This window comes from Molothrus aeneus, chromosome Z (assembly GCF_037042795.1).
Source record: "Molothrus aeneus isolate 106 chromosome Z, BPBGC_Maene_1.0, whole genome shotgun sequence".
NCBI lineage: Eukaryota > Metazoa > Chordata > Aves > Passeriformes > Icteridae > Molothrus > Molothrus aeneus.
This window is the reverse complement of record NC_089680.1, coordinates 62848606-62861636: the sequence shown is the minus strand read 5'-3', so window position 1 is coordinate 62861636 and position 13031 is coordinate 62848606. Positions and strand designations below refer to the sequence as shown.

Genomic DNA, 13031 nt, shown 5'->3' with positions numbered 1-13031 from the left:
AGTAGCTTCTCAGAAAAAAACCCATGTCAGACTCCACTATAACTGTGCTTCTTCTTGAGGAAATTGAACTTTGAATGTGTCTAAGTGACAGACTGAGTTTTGTGTCTACACAGATTTACAGTGTGTCATTTAAACTAGGAATATTCATTAGGATGGAAAAAATAAATTACCTTGCTGCAGAGGCATACCTTGCTTTTAAGTCACCAGTTTGGATGTTTTCATATTTTTCTTCTGTTTGGCTGATCTGGCTCTCTAATTGAGCAAGATGTATACGTTCTGGGATAAACAAGGAGGAAAGAAAACACACAGAACATATATATCCAAGGAAACATATAGGCATCTCCTTTTCTCCTGTTCTCAGTCCAGCTCCCACCAAACCTCCTATAGCAAACTTCCCACTATCCCTCCTTACACTGAAGGTACCTTACTGCATGTCCTCCTATTTCTTCTCCTCTAAAAGCAGATTAACTTTATATGCATGTGAGTTTTAATTCCTTGTAGAGTCGCTGAGTGCTAAGGATGAGAAGTCCCTTCTACCTCACCCAGTATCTGCAGCACAGCCCAATGTAGTGTCTTAGCAGAAGCTTGCTCAACTGGCCGTTTTCATCTGGCATTGCTCATACCTCATATCATCCAGGATAAGGGCTAAGAAAGGATTATTGATACTTTGAGACTGAAGGCCAGGACCATTGATTAGGCACTGCAAGATAAACAAACCAGCTTCTAAGCTGGGGCAGTGGTTTGGAAGGAAATTGATTCCCCAGCCGTGTCCTGTTATTGGAACAAAAAGAAACCTGAGAGATATGTTTTATTTTTCAGTAACACGGGCAACAACTGCCTTCACTGGATACTGTTTTTAATTTAGCGTCCAAAATAGCATGAGAGTCCAGGAATCTCTGTTACCTAGCTTGAAGCAATCAGTATGTTGTTCATCTGCCATGCTTTATGACAAACGGGAGCTCAGCACAAAGAATCCCATTGTCTTCTCCAAGGCATGAGATAAAGTCATAAGATTTTATTTTGGAAAAATTGACCTAGCAAATATTTTAATTCAAAACAAGAACAAATGCAAAGCAACTTGAGATTAGTTCTATTGAGACTGTAGGAAGGATTCAGAGATCTGACTCAGTGTGAAAATGAGTAGTTTAGTAAATCCAAGTTGATACAATTTTGGTAGGTAGGTTCAAATACTCAAATATTTTGCTTTATGACAGAAAAGTATATTTAAAACAGAAGAAGAGTGAATAAATTTGACCTGTGAATAAAAATGTTCTAGTCCATTGCTTAAAATTAAATCAAGAATGTAACAATAAAATAAATTGAGGGGACTGTAACAATTTCAGTAGATTTGCTATAGCCAGTACTGAAAACTCTGCACTCACAAGTAGAAGCTCCCAAGTAGAAGACTTTGTAATTTCATCCCTGAGATTACGGAGTATGCTCATGGCAGTGTGTCCCTCAACACCACAAAAATCAAGTGGAAAACTAGTGAAGCTTAAGCTACAGATGGCAAAGCTGAACAAGTCACTGAATCAGATCAATCCTTTGGTTGTACAAAGATTACTGGTTCAGTGGCCTTTGAGAGACCACAGTTATTGTTGTGATGCATTTTAAATGGAGGGCTTTCTCCAGGACCCAATGGGTAGTTACATACCTTGTATGGAACAAATTACTGCAATCTAAGAATAAAAAAGAACTTAATCCTGCTCCCAGTGAGGTCAGTACTAAAGCATTGCTTAAAACATGACTCCACAGTGTGGAGATGTTATTTCACAAATGGGGACTGACTTCACTCTTACATGTGTGGTTTTCTGAGATTCATGGATTTAGGGCTACAATATGTCTTTAGTTCATTACAAATGTTCACCAGAATGCATTTATTAAAATTCTGGCCAATGGTATTCACCCAATGTCAGTATCTTATTTTATGCTTATTTTATGCTTTTTTCCAAGAGATGCTACTGTTTTTAAAGGATTGCCCCTGTCTCCTGACAATGAATTTATAAAGTATGAAAAAATTTTTGTCCTGTTAAACAGTTCTACAGTGGGAAGAAAAGAACAAAAAAAGGTGTGAGGTTTAGGCCACCATATGCTGAACAGTTTTGCATTCTGTGCAGGGACACTCCATAACTCCATACCAGTGGCAGTTTTAGAAGACAGATAATCAATAATAATCAGGCTTGGGAGCACTGAATTGAAGAGTTTCAAAAATTGCTCCACCCTGAGCAGCATAATGCATACACCCTTCCAAGTTTTTGGTGTAGTTCCTGTTATTATAAGCAAATGAGTCAATAAATATTACATAGCAAAACAAACTGGCAAAATACCATGTAAGTACCATACTGAAAATGTTACTGAGCCTACTAGAAGAGAACGTACTAAGTAATGCTCTAACAACTTTTGAATGCCATTTTGTACCCGTGTGAAACTTGTCAGTCAGCATTTAACCTCAAATATGCAACTGAGGTGTTGTCCAGAAAATTAAACAGTTAGATGTGACAGTAATCCATCTGCAAGCACTAGAATAGAATTCAACACAAAGGCATTGTTTTGAAAAGCTCCTCCTAAATTATGGTCATAACCCCAGTGGTCAGACAGATGGTTTGGTGTAGTTAGGCCAAAAAAACTGCCAGCAGTGTTTTCATAAAATAAATCCTAATATGTCTTCTGTAATTCAGAGATCTGTGTCAATTTTGGCAGAAGGGCAACTGAGAGTCTTAGAGTTTCTTTACATTTTGTTTTACTATCTCATGAGTGACTTGTATTTTCCATGGCAGAATTAATGTTTACTCAAATCAATGATCTTGGATGTTTTTATTAACCTTCACAAACTCAGATGAGCACTGTGAATTATGCATAACATTTCAAGTCTCCTGCGCTACGATGTCATGGCACTGAGTCATTTATGAATAATCGCATTGTGTGTAGTAGTTTGAGTTCCTCTCTATCGTTCTTTGCATTTTGCCACAGCCATTCTTGTCCATCACTCCACATTACTCTTTCAAATTTATTTTTCCATGGATAAAACCTCTTAGTTTTCAGGATAAGATAGCTGAAGATATTTGAGCTGTTCATGTTGGGTGTTGGGCAAGACAAAAGCACAGCCTCAGTGAGTCATGTTTTCTCAGAGACAAAAAAATACTCTAGTAAAATGGGAATTACATAGAGATACACATAATTTGCCTACAAAAGTGAGAAAATATTTTCTTTAGATTGAAAACATACATTTTTCCCCCACTAGAATTGACATTTCAGTCATTGGCAGAATGTGCCAAGGCAAAGTGCATCCATTATTCCTGTTCTGTAGATTTCAAAATTATCTGTGCATTTGGAAAAAACACGTAACATTTCAGACTCTTAACAGTGCCAGGTTTTATACATGAAACTTCCTTTTCATCCTGTATCGCAGGTTGTCTTTGTTAGCTGGTGTAAAAGCTTCTGGGACTGTGGACTTGTGGCACTGGATGATGTATCATTGAGCCTGGGAAGCTGCCAGGCTGCTGGTAAGACCATGTGTATTTGTCATCGAACAGCTGCTATCCTTTTGAGAAGAGTTCATACACCTTCATTTTCCAAGCCTATCCTACAGCTGACTTCATCCTGTTGCGGTTTCTTTTCTTTTTTTTTTTTTTTCCAATAAGTATTGCATAAATCCTATTTCTGCAAAGTAGCAAACATCCAGCAAGGACCAGTTTTTGCTCACAGGGGTACCAGATAACTCCTAATAAATTTCAGTGACTCCAGAGTGGTTGTATATAGGTGAAAGGTCCTTTGAGGGCATTAAAATAAACCCACAGTTCAACTGAGTGAAAAGTAGTTTTCAAATGGTCTTTAAGAAGCCAGAAATGGACCCTGTGTTTTTCAAAACACACCATAATTTTATTTTAAGCAAGAAATACAGTTGTACAAGGTCAAGACACAGCCTCACCTGAGCTGCAGTTCTTTGATGAACACAGAGAAAAGCAGTCCAAGACTCCCACTGTAGTGGGAGAAACTGAATGGTTTTCAGTAAAATTTTACCCTCTGACATGCACAGGCCAACCTCTCTGAACTCACCAAACTCCCCCTTTTGTGGCTTTGTGAGGTTTGACAATACAACAATTGTATCCTGATTTTTTAAAAAAGTTCTCATGAGGCAGGCACAATCTACAATCCCGTTCTTCTTTGGAATAAAGCCATGTCTTTGCAATGGTCCTAAAAGCTTTTTAATGACCTCTCTTGATTGGATTTTATGCATTCAGGCTAAAAAATAGAGAGAAGTCACATGTACAAAACAAGATGCCATTTTTCTAAACTATTTCCAACAGCTGTCTTGCTGTAATTTTAAGTAATTGGAAAAGAAACCAAAGGTACCAGATAACTGGCAGAACTGGTATCTGGGTGTATAGTCATGCCATGGCTTGTCTCTGATGGCAGCAAAATAAATGCCTGAAAAATGCCCCAGAGGTATCAAGGCTTCCTCCTCTTCAAAAGGTGTCGGCAGCTCAAAATGTCTACTTCTGAATGACAAATTAAGATTACCTGACAGAAGCTTCCTGGCGTGCACCTGAATTATATCACCTTTTGTATGATCTAATAGAATTGAAATAATGAAAATACTCCAGTAATTGCAGCTCTGTGGTATGTTGTAGGCTGCAGTAGAGTCTGGTGCCAAAAGAACAGAGGAGAGCTAAATGTGGCATTGATTTCAGTTCATAGAAACTCCAGTCTTTGACAATGCTCATTTATTATGCATGTTATACATGCTGGGACTTATTAACCTGCTTGAGGTGCCAAAACAGTGAAGAAAATTACACTGGTAATTCTATAACAGTTATAGAATCATAGAATTGCTAAGGTTAGAAAAGACCTCTAAGACCATTGAATCCAACCATTAAAACTAAAAGACCTCATAAGATCATCTAGTCCAAAACACTGTTGTGAAGAATAATAAACTGTTTTAAAGAATCCTAGGACTAGTGAATCCTAGTTACTGAGCTAGACTAGGGCACAGATTTTCCCAAAAATGTGAAGAGAATTAAATTAAATTTTATACAACAGTTTGAAGGTAGCTTGTATAATCTTGTGACTATTGTAAGCATTGCCAGGTAGCTGTAATTGATGTCAGCAGGTGAGGAAATGCAATACATTACTTGTGTAATCTCTCCATATATCAGTCTAACATATTTTAAGTTTTAAACTATATCCTCTCCTTACAGATTTGTTGCTGCCCACTCCTGGAGAATGCACTTTTGAAAAAGATGAGTGTGTGTTTACCCAGAAGAAGAGAGGTCGTGGGAGCTGGCACAGGAAGAGGGGTCCAACTCCCACTTCTTACACTGGACCGAAAGGAGACCACACTACTGGGGTAGGTGAGTTAAATTCCACATTGAACTTTCAGAACAGAGTTTGGCAGTTAATAAAAAGTATTAATTAAATATTTTAAATGATAACCCAGAAGATAGAGAAAGCTTTTGCTCTTCTTTTCAGAAAAGTTACTAATCAAACTAAATAAGCACATTACACAGGGAACTCATGAGTGGTTTTGAGAATATGACATTAAATCTGAATTATCTCTAGGCCATATGGATAATTTGGTTGCCATTTCCCAAAGTAGCCTTTTCCTTAGGAGATAAAAGAAGAGGACGACTGTCCAGATCTCACAGATAAAGCTCCTTCCAAACTTCCAGTTTACGTGAATATTCCCTGAGACTGACTTCAGACCTATTTTCAGTTTATGTGGATCATTAAGTAGTCTGAGAATGAGGCTGATAGCTTGACTTTAAAACTGAGAGCCTTTTAAGCCTGGTCTGTGAATGATTATTCCTTAGTTCATTTCTTAACAGCAAGCTGTGCAAGTGGCTGGGATTCTTCTGTATAAACCCCTTTGGGTTCAAACTTAAAAGAAAACATGAAGAATAAAAGAGATCCCACAAGCCTTTATTTTGAAAATGTGTTCCACAAGCTCACTAGTACAAGTTCAAGTATTTAGGACCCCCATTAGCATGAAGGCGCAGAAAACTGCATCACCACCAACCACAGCCTAAAGCATACCCTCAGATGTACTTGCAGCTGTCTCAGAATTCCAATGAATCAATCTCTACCAGAATGCAATTCCTGGTGTAACTGCAGCTGTAGTATATTCTTCCTTTGTATTCTTTTCTGTGGCTACATATTTCAACATATATAACCAAGTTTTAAGGGTTCAGGCCATGAACTGGTGGAAGGCAAATTCATGCCCCTCATTCCATCACTCAGATATCACCAGCTGGAGCAAACTGAAGTGTGTGAGAAGACTGAGGAGCATCCCCACATCCCATCTGCTGCATAAAGCAACTGTTCTGTTTTGAGATGTACGCTCTGCCAGAAGACAGTGAACTCAGATAATGCAGGAACTCTTCATGCAGTCTCAGTGTTCCCTTTTTGTGGTCTGTCCCTTTACATGCCTGTCTGTCACCACAAGTCCTGGGGGTGAGATTGCCTTCAGAGGGAGTGGGAATTCCCAAGGATCAGTTAGACAGGCAGAATGCTGAGAGCAGCAACAGCAGCCAGTGGATACTTGAGAGTAGCTTGTGGTACTCAAGAGTCCTATTTTCTGTGCAAACCCCTAGTGAAGACATCCCCTCTCAGCCAGGTTGTAGTTTGGTGGTGAGCAGCAGTCAAGAGAGAGGGTGAAAAGGAACATTATCTACAGCTGTAGATCCATAATTCATACAGTGTATTGGAGGATTCCCAAGCTGGTTTGTACCAAACCTAGTGCAATCCATTTCAAATATTTTGTTGTTCACTATGCATAGAAGTACTGTCAGTTACTTCTTATTATTTTATTATGCTTATTACAGCATAATAAAATAACTTGCCTTTTTCTCTAAAGACTGAATCATACTATAAACTTGTTATAAAGACTAGATCATCTCTTGGCTTTATGAATTCAAACCCAGCATTATTACAGCACACCATTATTACAGTATCTCAAATATTACAGTTCACAAATGCAGAAAGTCTGTGAATCATTAACAAAATAGTTTCAATCATGAGGTTTTTTAATATAATGAGTATATTGAGCATAATGAACATTCCAATGTAATGTATCCTACTTTGCTAATATTTACTTATATCTTCTAAAGGATACTACATGTATATAGAGGCATCTAACATGGTCTATGGACAGAGAGCATACCTAGTTTCAAGATCACTAAGAGGAACATCTGGAAAACAATGCCTGACATTTTTCTATCATATGTATGGAGCTGGGACTGGATTATTAAGTGTTTATCTAAAAAAGGAAGGGGATGATGAAGAGATACCTTTGTGGAGGAGGACAGGGGAACAAAGCATCTCATGGCTAAGGGGACTGATAGAATATGAAAGTGATACAAACTACCAGGTAAGAAAAAAAAGCAAGAAGCAGTCAAATTGGAATATTGAAATGAAGTATGTACTAGAATCCAAGTTTTGTATTGTTTAAAAAAAAAAATTACAATAAAATGTTTAAATGTAGGTGGCATTGAATGGATACCTGAAGAACGTGAAATAATGTAATTTTTTACAAATGAAGTTAGGGAGGGATTTATTAAATACATGAATAAGTTGCAAGTAGGAAAATAGTTATGAATTCAAATGTATTTAAACATATTTAAATGCCATTTTAAAGTACTTAAATTTAAATGCTATCATTTTTTAGTCAGTAGTGGTAGGGCTTTTTCAAGATCATTTGTGTAATTTCTTTTCCTTCAGTTGTCTGTAGCCCTGTCCAGATTTGACACAGCTACTGAGCTGTGATGAAATGGCAGCTTGTGTAGGATGATCTTTCTAAGGGGGCACCAAGGAGAAGGAATGATGCAAAGCCAGAGGTCTGTCTAAGGAGAAGGGAAAACGAAAGGGAGAGGAAAGGAGAGGGGAAGGGAGGGCAGAGGAGGGGGTAAAGGTTATCCCTTGAATAGATTGCATGGCTATTATTTTTTTCAGTCCTTCCAACATTTGGATTAATGAAAATTTGTGTCTCACTGTACAGATTATTTTTGAGGCAATCCGTGGTGTGTCAATAAGAAGTGACACTGCTATTGATGATATTCTGTTCCAGGCAGGACCTTGTTTGGGTAAGTTTCAAGACACTTTGTAAGAGACACCTGAAATTCACAGTGCTTATTTGTGGGTGAGTGATATTTCCCAGGAGTATCAATCTCCATTTGATACTACTGCTGGGTTAGTGCAGAACTTTTACCCTCTAATAGGATGTGAGATCATCCTCAGAATCTCAACTAGTAAACTAGTGGCTGTAAACTTTCTAAAAACCACATGACAATACCATTTAAATCCAGCATGCTAATTAAATTCTGCTGTAAGTATTCTTATGTATGACAAAATAAAAAGAATTACAGTATTTCTTCATTCTTTGTATTCCAGAAGTGGAAGAAATTCAGTTCTCATCAGGCTATCCAGACAGCTTAAATGAAATTGAGTATTAAATACAGTCTGCTGAAAGGAATGAAGCACATTGAAGAATTGTATGTTAGAAACTGCACGAACTGCCTGTTTTAAAATATGATTTAAGTAAATACTGGACTGGTTTGAATACACACCAATACATAGGAAGAACTTGGAGCACTCATGTTCCTTGCCTTTTCAATGAAATTATTGACTCAGGGCTTGTTAGACCATAATTTTTTGATACTACTTCCTCTTCTGCATGAGGAAGTAGTTATTACATAAGTAGTTATTACATAAAGGCTTCCCATTTTGCACAGATCATTCATTTTTAATTTTTTTAACGTTTCTGGTATATAAGTAAAAAGAGGAAATTCACGTTGCACAATTGAAGTCAATATTGTGTTATCTTAAATCTGCATTCAGTGAATGTTTTGTGTTGGGGATAGAATGGATTTTTGTTAAGAAAATTATAAATGCTTTGAAATAACAAAGAAAAGAGTGTTAGCTACTAGTATTATCCTACAGGTTAAGTGCAATTATTCTCAATGACAAATCTCTCTGGGAAACTTAATACTCTGCTGGCAATTTTTTGTGATAGTGTATTATTTTACTATAACATATATTTGTCAATAACAAACTCACTTCTTGTGTTCAGTATAATTCAGCATAAGATGCTGGCCTGTGGAATTATATGAAATGCAACATTTTAAAGCCATAGGTTTCTGGGATGAGAGTCTTGTTGTTTTTGGATTTTTTTTAATTAAATAAGTTTGTAGCTCACAGAGAATGCACTTACACTTTGCCCAACCACAGATGTCTTGCATTTATATTAATAGGAAATTGAATTCACGTCTTGTTATTTTTTAAGGTTTTATGTATGTATGTAAGGTTTTTTTAAATTTACTTTAACTTCCTAATAAAATGAAAGTTTGAGTATCATCTTATTGCTCTGCTCTATACTTCGTACTAATCAGTGTAAGGAGAAAGAACTGACCCTAATAAAGTAGCCTGAATTCATTATTTTGAACATGAAGAGAATGAAATGTGTGGATCACATCACCTAAGAAGGCTAACAAAAAGTAATCTGAACTGCTGCAGGAAGCTATGTACTGGGTGGTAGAAATTATTCTTACAGCCACCATATCCCGGTCCTTTCAGAACAAAGAATATGCTTTTCCTAACAGGCTATAAGGATCAACAGCATCTGGGATGGTCCAGGCCCTTGCATCTTTTGTAAATTTTCATTTTGGTGGCAGAAACAATTGAAAAGAATGTTCAATGTAATACGTTCAATACTCGTGCATTTATTTAACCACACATATTGAAGCCATTTTTCGTTTCCTAGAGACTGAGGAAGAGCCAAAAGGAATTGATATCTTACCTGCCTCTCCTAGGTACCTACAGTCTCCCTAGTCAGCTGCTTATGAACACATCACTCTTGCTATCATTCAAAAATGAAAGCAAACAGAAATAATGGACTGTTTCCTATGCATCAACACAATTTTACAGTTGTTCTGTAAAGTGCATGCTTTGTTATCAATATTCAGCTCAAATTATCTAAGCAGAAAACAAGTGAAGATGAAGTGGTTCAGATAATCAGACTTGGTGGTTCTCTGTATGTAAATGAAATGAAGCATGAAGTACAACTGTTAGGCTCTGTCTCTAAAGATCTACATAACTCTGCCTCACTCCATCAAAGTAATCAGATTTAGGCTGATAAAATAAAAGCCTAAATGAAGGACTCTAACCTGTTCTCCACTGAGTGATTTCTAGGGACCTCAGTGCTACAGCCATTTTATCAGTATTACTGAAAGAAATACTTATCCACAAGGTGTGAGGCATTGTCCTGATGAGGGGAGGGGGAGAGGGGGGGAAGCAAAAAAAGGTGGGGGGAAAAACTCACCAAAAAAAACAAACCAAAGAAACACCTAAGTTCTTCCTTAAGTAGGGAACATCACCTTTTCAATCATTTTTTTGGCAGGAATTAAAGTACAGAGGGAAAATTTGAAAGGTGGCTTTCATTTACTTCAGTGTCTGATGAATATCAGTTCATAGAATAGGAAATTCAGAGACTAGTGAAAGAATGGCTACAAAACATTTGAAAACTGGGTATGGCGCATTAAGATTTCTCCACTAGCAAACTTCAGTTTTATGGTGGAATAAAAAAAATATTCTATCAGCTCTGTCCAAATGGGAAACTCCTCATGCAATTAATTTCTGCCCTGGAGCCATATTTATTTACTATTTTTTCTTTTCTTCACTGCTGCAGTAGCTGTACCAGTACCACAGTGGGGCAAAGAACAGTTCTTTTGAGACTTGCCAACCAGGCCTGTTTAATGTCTGAAAATTCTTCAAAAGCTAGTGAAGACCTTACAAGTAATTGCTTTAATCCCAGTTGTGTTGCAATCTGTAAAATGGAAATGAAAAAAAAAAAAAACCTTGAAAAGCAGCTATAATGCCCCAAGCATTGGGGCTTGTATTTGATTGCCGTAAATGTAGCTTTGTGCTGGACTGGAACCCAGCTTGTCCTGAGATCAGTGTAAAGCCCTTTTATTGTCTTCCTGTTCAATGCTGTCCTTATTTTAATATTGGTTTTATTTTTAAAATATTGTCCCATTAATTTTCATTTTATCATTATCTTTAATAATTTCCAAAAAGAGGGGCCAGTTCAGATCTCATTTACACCAACAGCAATCCAGAATAACAACTGTTATAAAATGTCACTGTTATTCTGCCTTTATAAAATAAATGAAATGGTATTCTGACTATGGTTTCACACCAAAATAAACCTAATACAAACTTCACAATAATGAATATTAACAAAGACATCTCAAGCCAAGTAGTAAAAGAGCTGGCATTTTGTCCACCTGGATGCAAGCAGTGCTTGCCAGTGTGACTGCCCTCACTCAGGAGACGCAAAGGAGCTGTGGTGTAGGGCAAAGCCTGGAGAGAGCACGCTCCTCTGGCAGTGTGACAGACACACTGAGTCCTGTTCCCTCTCTCATGTTTTGAGAGAGAAAACCTGACTCTGATGACTCTGATCCCACCTCAAAGAAAAGACGAGCTGTCTGTTGTGATGCATTCCCCAGCCACGCTCCGTGGTCTGGGCCACTCAGGAGCTCTCCTGAGGCCTCAGCCTCGATTCCTGGCTCCTGGGCTCACCCTTGAGCTGTGTTCCCAGAAACACCCGGGAACAACTTCTTGTCTGACAGCCAGTCTTGGAATGTTATTTATCCGAACCATTAGCCTGAATCATGGAATCACAGAATTGTCAGGGTTGGAAAAGGAGCTCTGGAAACCATCCAGCCCAACCCACCCTGCCAAAGCAGGGTCATCTACAGCAAGTGACACAGGAATGTGTCCAAGTGGGGCTTGAATGCCTCCAAGAGAGGGAGACTCAACAACCCCCAGGGAAGGCTGTTACAGTGCTCTGCCACCCTCAATGTAAAGGAATTCTTCTCACGTTGAGGAAAGCTCTTGAGCTTTACTTTATGGCCATTGCTCCTCATCGTGTCGCAGGACACCACTGAAAAGAGTCTAGCAACCTCCTCTTGGCATCCGCCTTTGAGACAGCTGTATGCATCAATGAGATTCCCTCTCAGTCTTCTCCAAACTAAACACGCCCAGCTGCTCATAACGCTGTAAACGAACGCAGGGAACGCGGCGGTGACCGGCCCGCAACGAGCAGCGGAACGCGGGACTGGGAAACGCTCCACCCCGACCCCCGCAGAGCGCTGCGCCGCGGCCGCCCCAGCAACAAGGGCCGCAACGCTCCGCAACGCCCCGCCCCGCCCCGCCCCGCCAGCCAATGAGCGCCGGCACTCCCGGCCAATGAGGAGCTCCAGGACGGTTCAGTCCCGGGCAACCGGGCTGGGCGCGCGGCGCGGGTTCAGCCCCAAGAGGGAAGGAGGGGCGGCCTGGGCGGGAATCATGGCGGCGGCGCGGGAAGAGGGGAGAGTTGTGAAGCGTGGTGAGTCTAAGTCCCCCTTTGTACCGGGCTCCATCGTCAGGATCTTCATGAAGAACTTCCTGTAAGTCAGCGGTGGGGCATTTCTTCGCTCTTGAGCGGCCGCGGCCTGCTCCTTCCGCCCCGCTGTAGAGGGGCCGAAGCAGCGCAGCGGGGTCGCGCGGGTACCGAGGGCTGGCGGAGGGGGTGCGGAAAGCGATGTTCCAGGGAAAGTGGTGTCTTACTCGGCGTGGGGCGCTGGGAGACACTGCTGTGTGGGTTACGAGTCCCAGGGTTGTCAGCGCAGTGTCGCTTCCCTGGCAGCGCGTTCCCCGGTGCTGGGCAGCCTTGCCCAGAGACGATGGCTCCTGTCGGCCGTGCAGCCTCTGCGTGCTCTTCGTCTCTCAGGCAAGTGGCTGCCAAGCACTGCAGAAGGGGACACTGCAGAAAGTGCTCGTAGGGCAGTGGCGATAGGCCTTGACACCCATTAGGATGAAGTGTGTGTGGTCTTTGCACGTGTGTTTTCCACCTGCTGTGTACTGCGAATAGCATGGTTTTTGGACGTATTTGGACCAGCAGAAGTCGTCGGACCATTTGCTTACGGCTGCATGCTAGCCTTGAAAATCTTCAGTAGTGTAGTGCATGAGTCACGTGTTATGTGTTAATTGACTCCTCA

At 39.9% G+C, this 13031-nt stretch overlaps 2 protein-coding genes across 2 annotated transcripts in view; both read left to right on the top strand.

Annotated features, from left to right (window-relative positions):
* The window catches only part of MAMDC2 (MAM domain containing 2), a 59667-nt gene extending 50984 nt beyond the window's left edge, over nucleotides 1-8683 (top strand). The window contains exons 10-14 of the mRNA XM_066569391.1: nucleotides 3410-3503; nucleotides 5199-5351; nucleotides 7107-7366; nucleotides 7994-8078; nucleotides 8386-8683. Of these exons, the coding sequence (XP_066425488.1) occupies nucleotides 3410-3503; nucleotides 5199-5351; nucleotides 7107-7366; nucleotides 7994-8078; nucleotides 8386-8447 (654 nt within the window). The 3' untranslated portion in view covers nucleotides 8448-8683. The remainder of the gene's footprint in view (nucleotides 1-3409; nucleotides 3504-5198; nucleotides 5352-7106; nucleotides 7367-7993; nucleotides 8079-8385) is intronic.
* Nucleotides 8684-12339: 3656 nt separating this feature from the next.
* SMC5 (structural maintenance of chromosomes 5) overlaps nucleotides 12340-13031 on the top strand; it is a 49872-nt gene continuing 49180 nt past the window's right edge. The window contains exon 1 of the mRNA XM_066569026.1: nucleotides 12340-12440. Within this exon, the coding sequence (XP_066425123.1) occupies nucleotides 12340-12440 (101 nt within the window). The remainder of the gene's footprint in view (nucleotides 12441-13031) is intronic.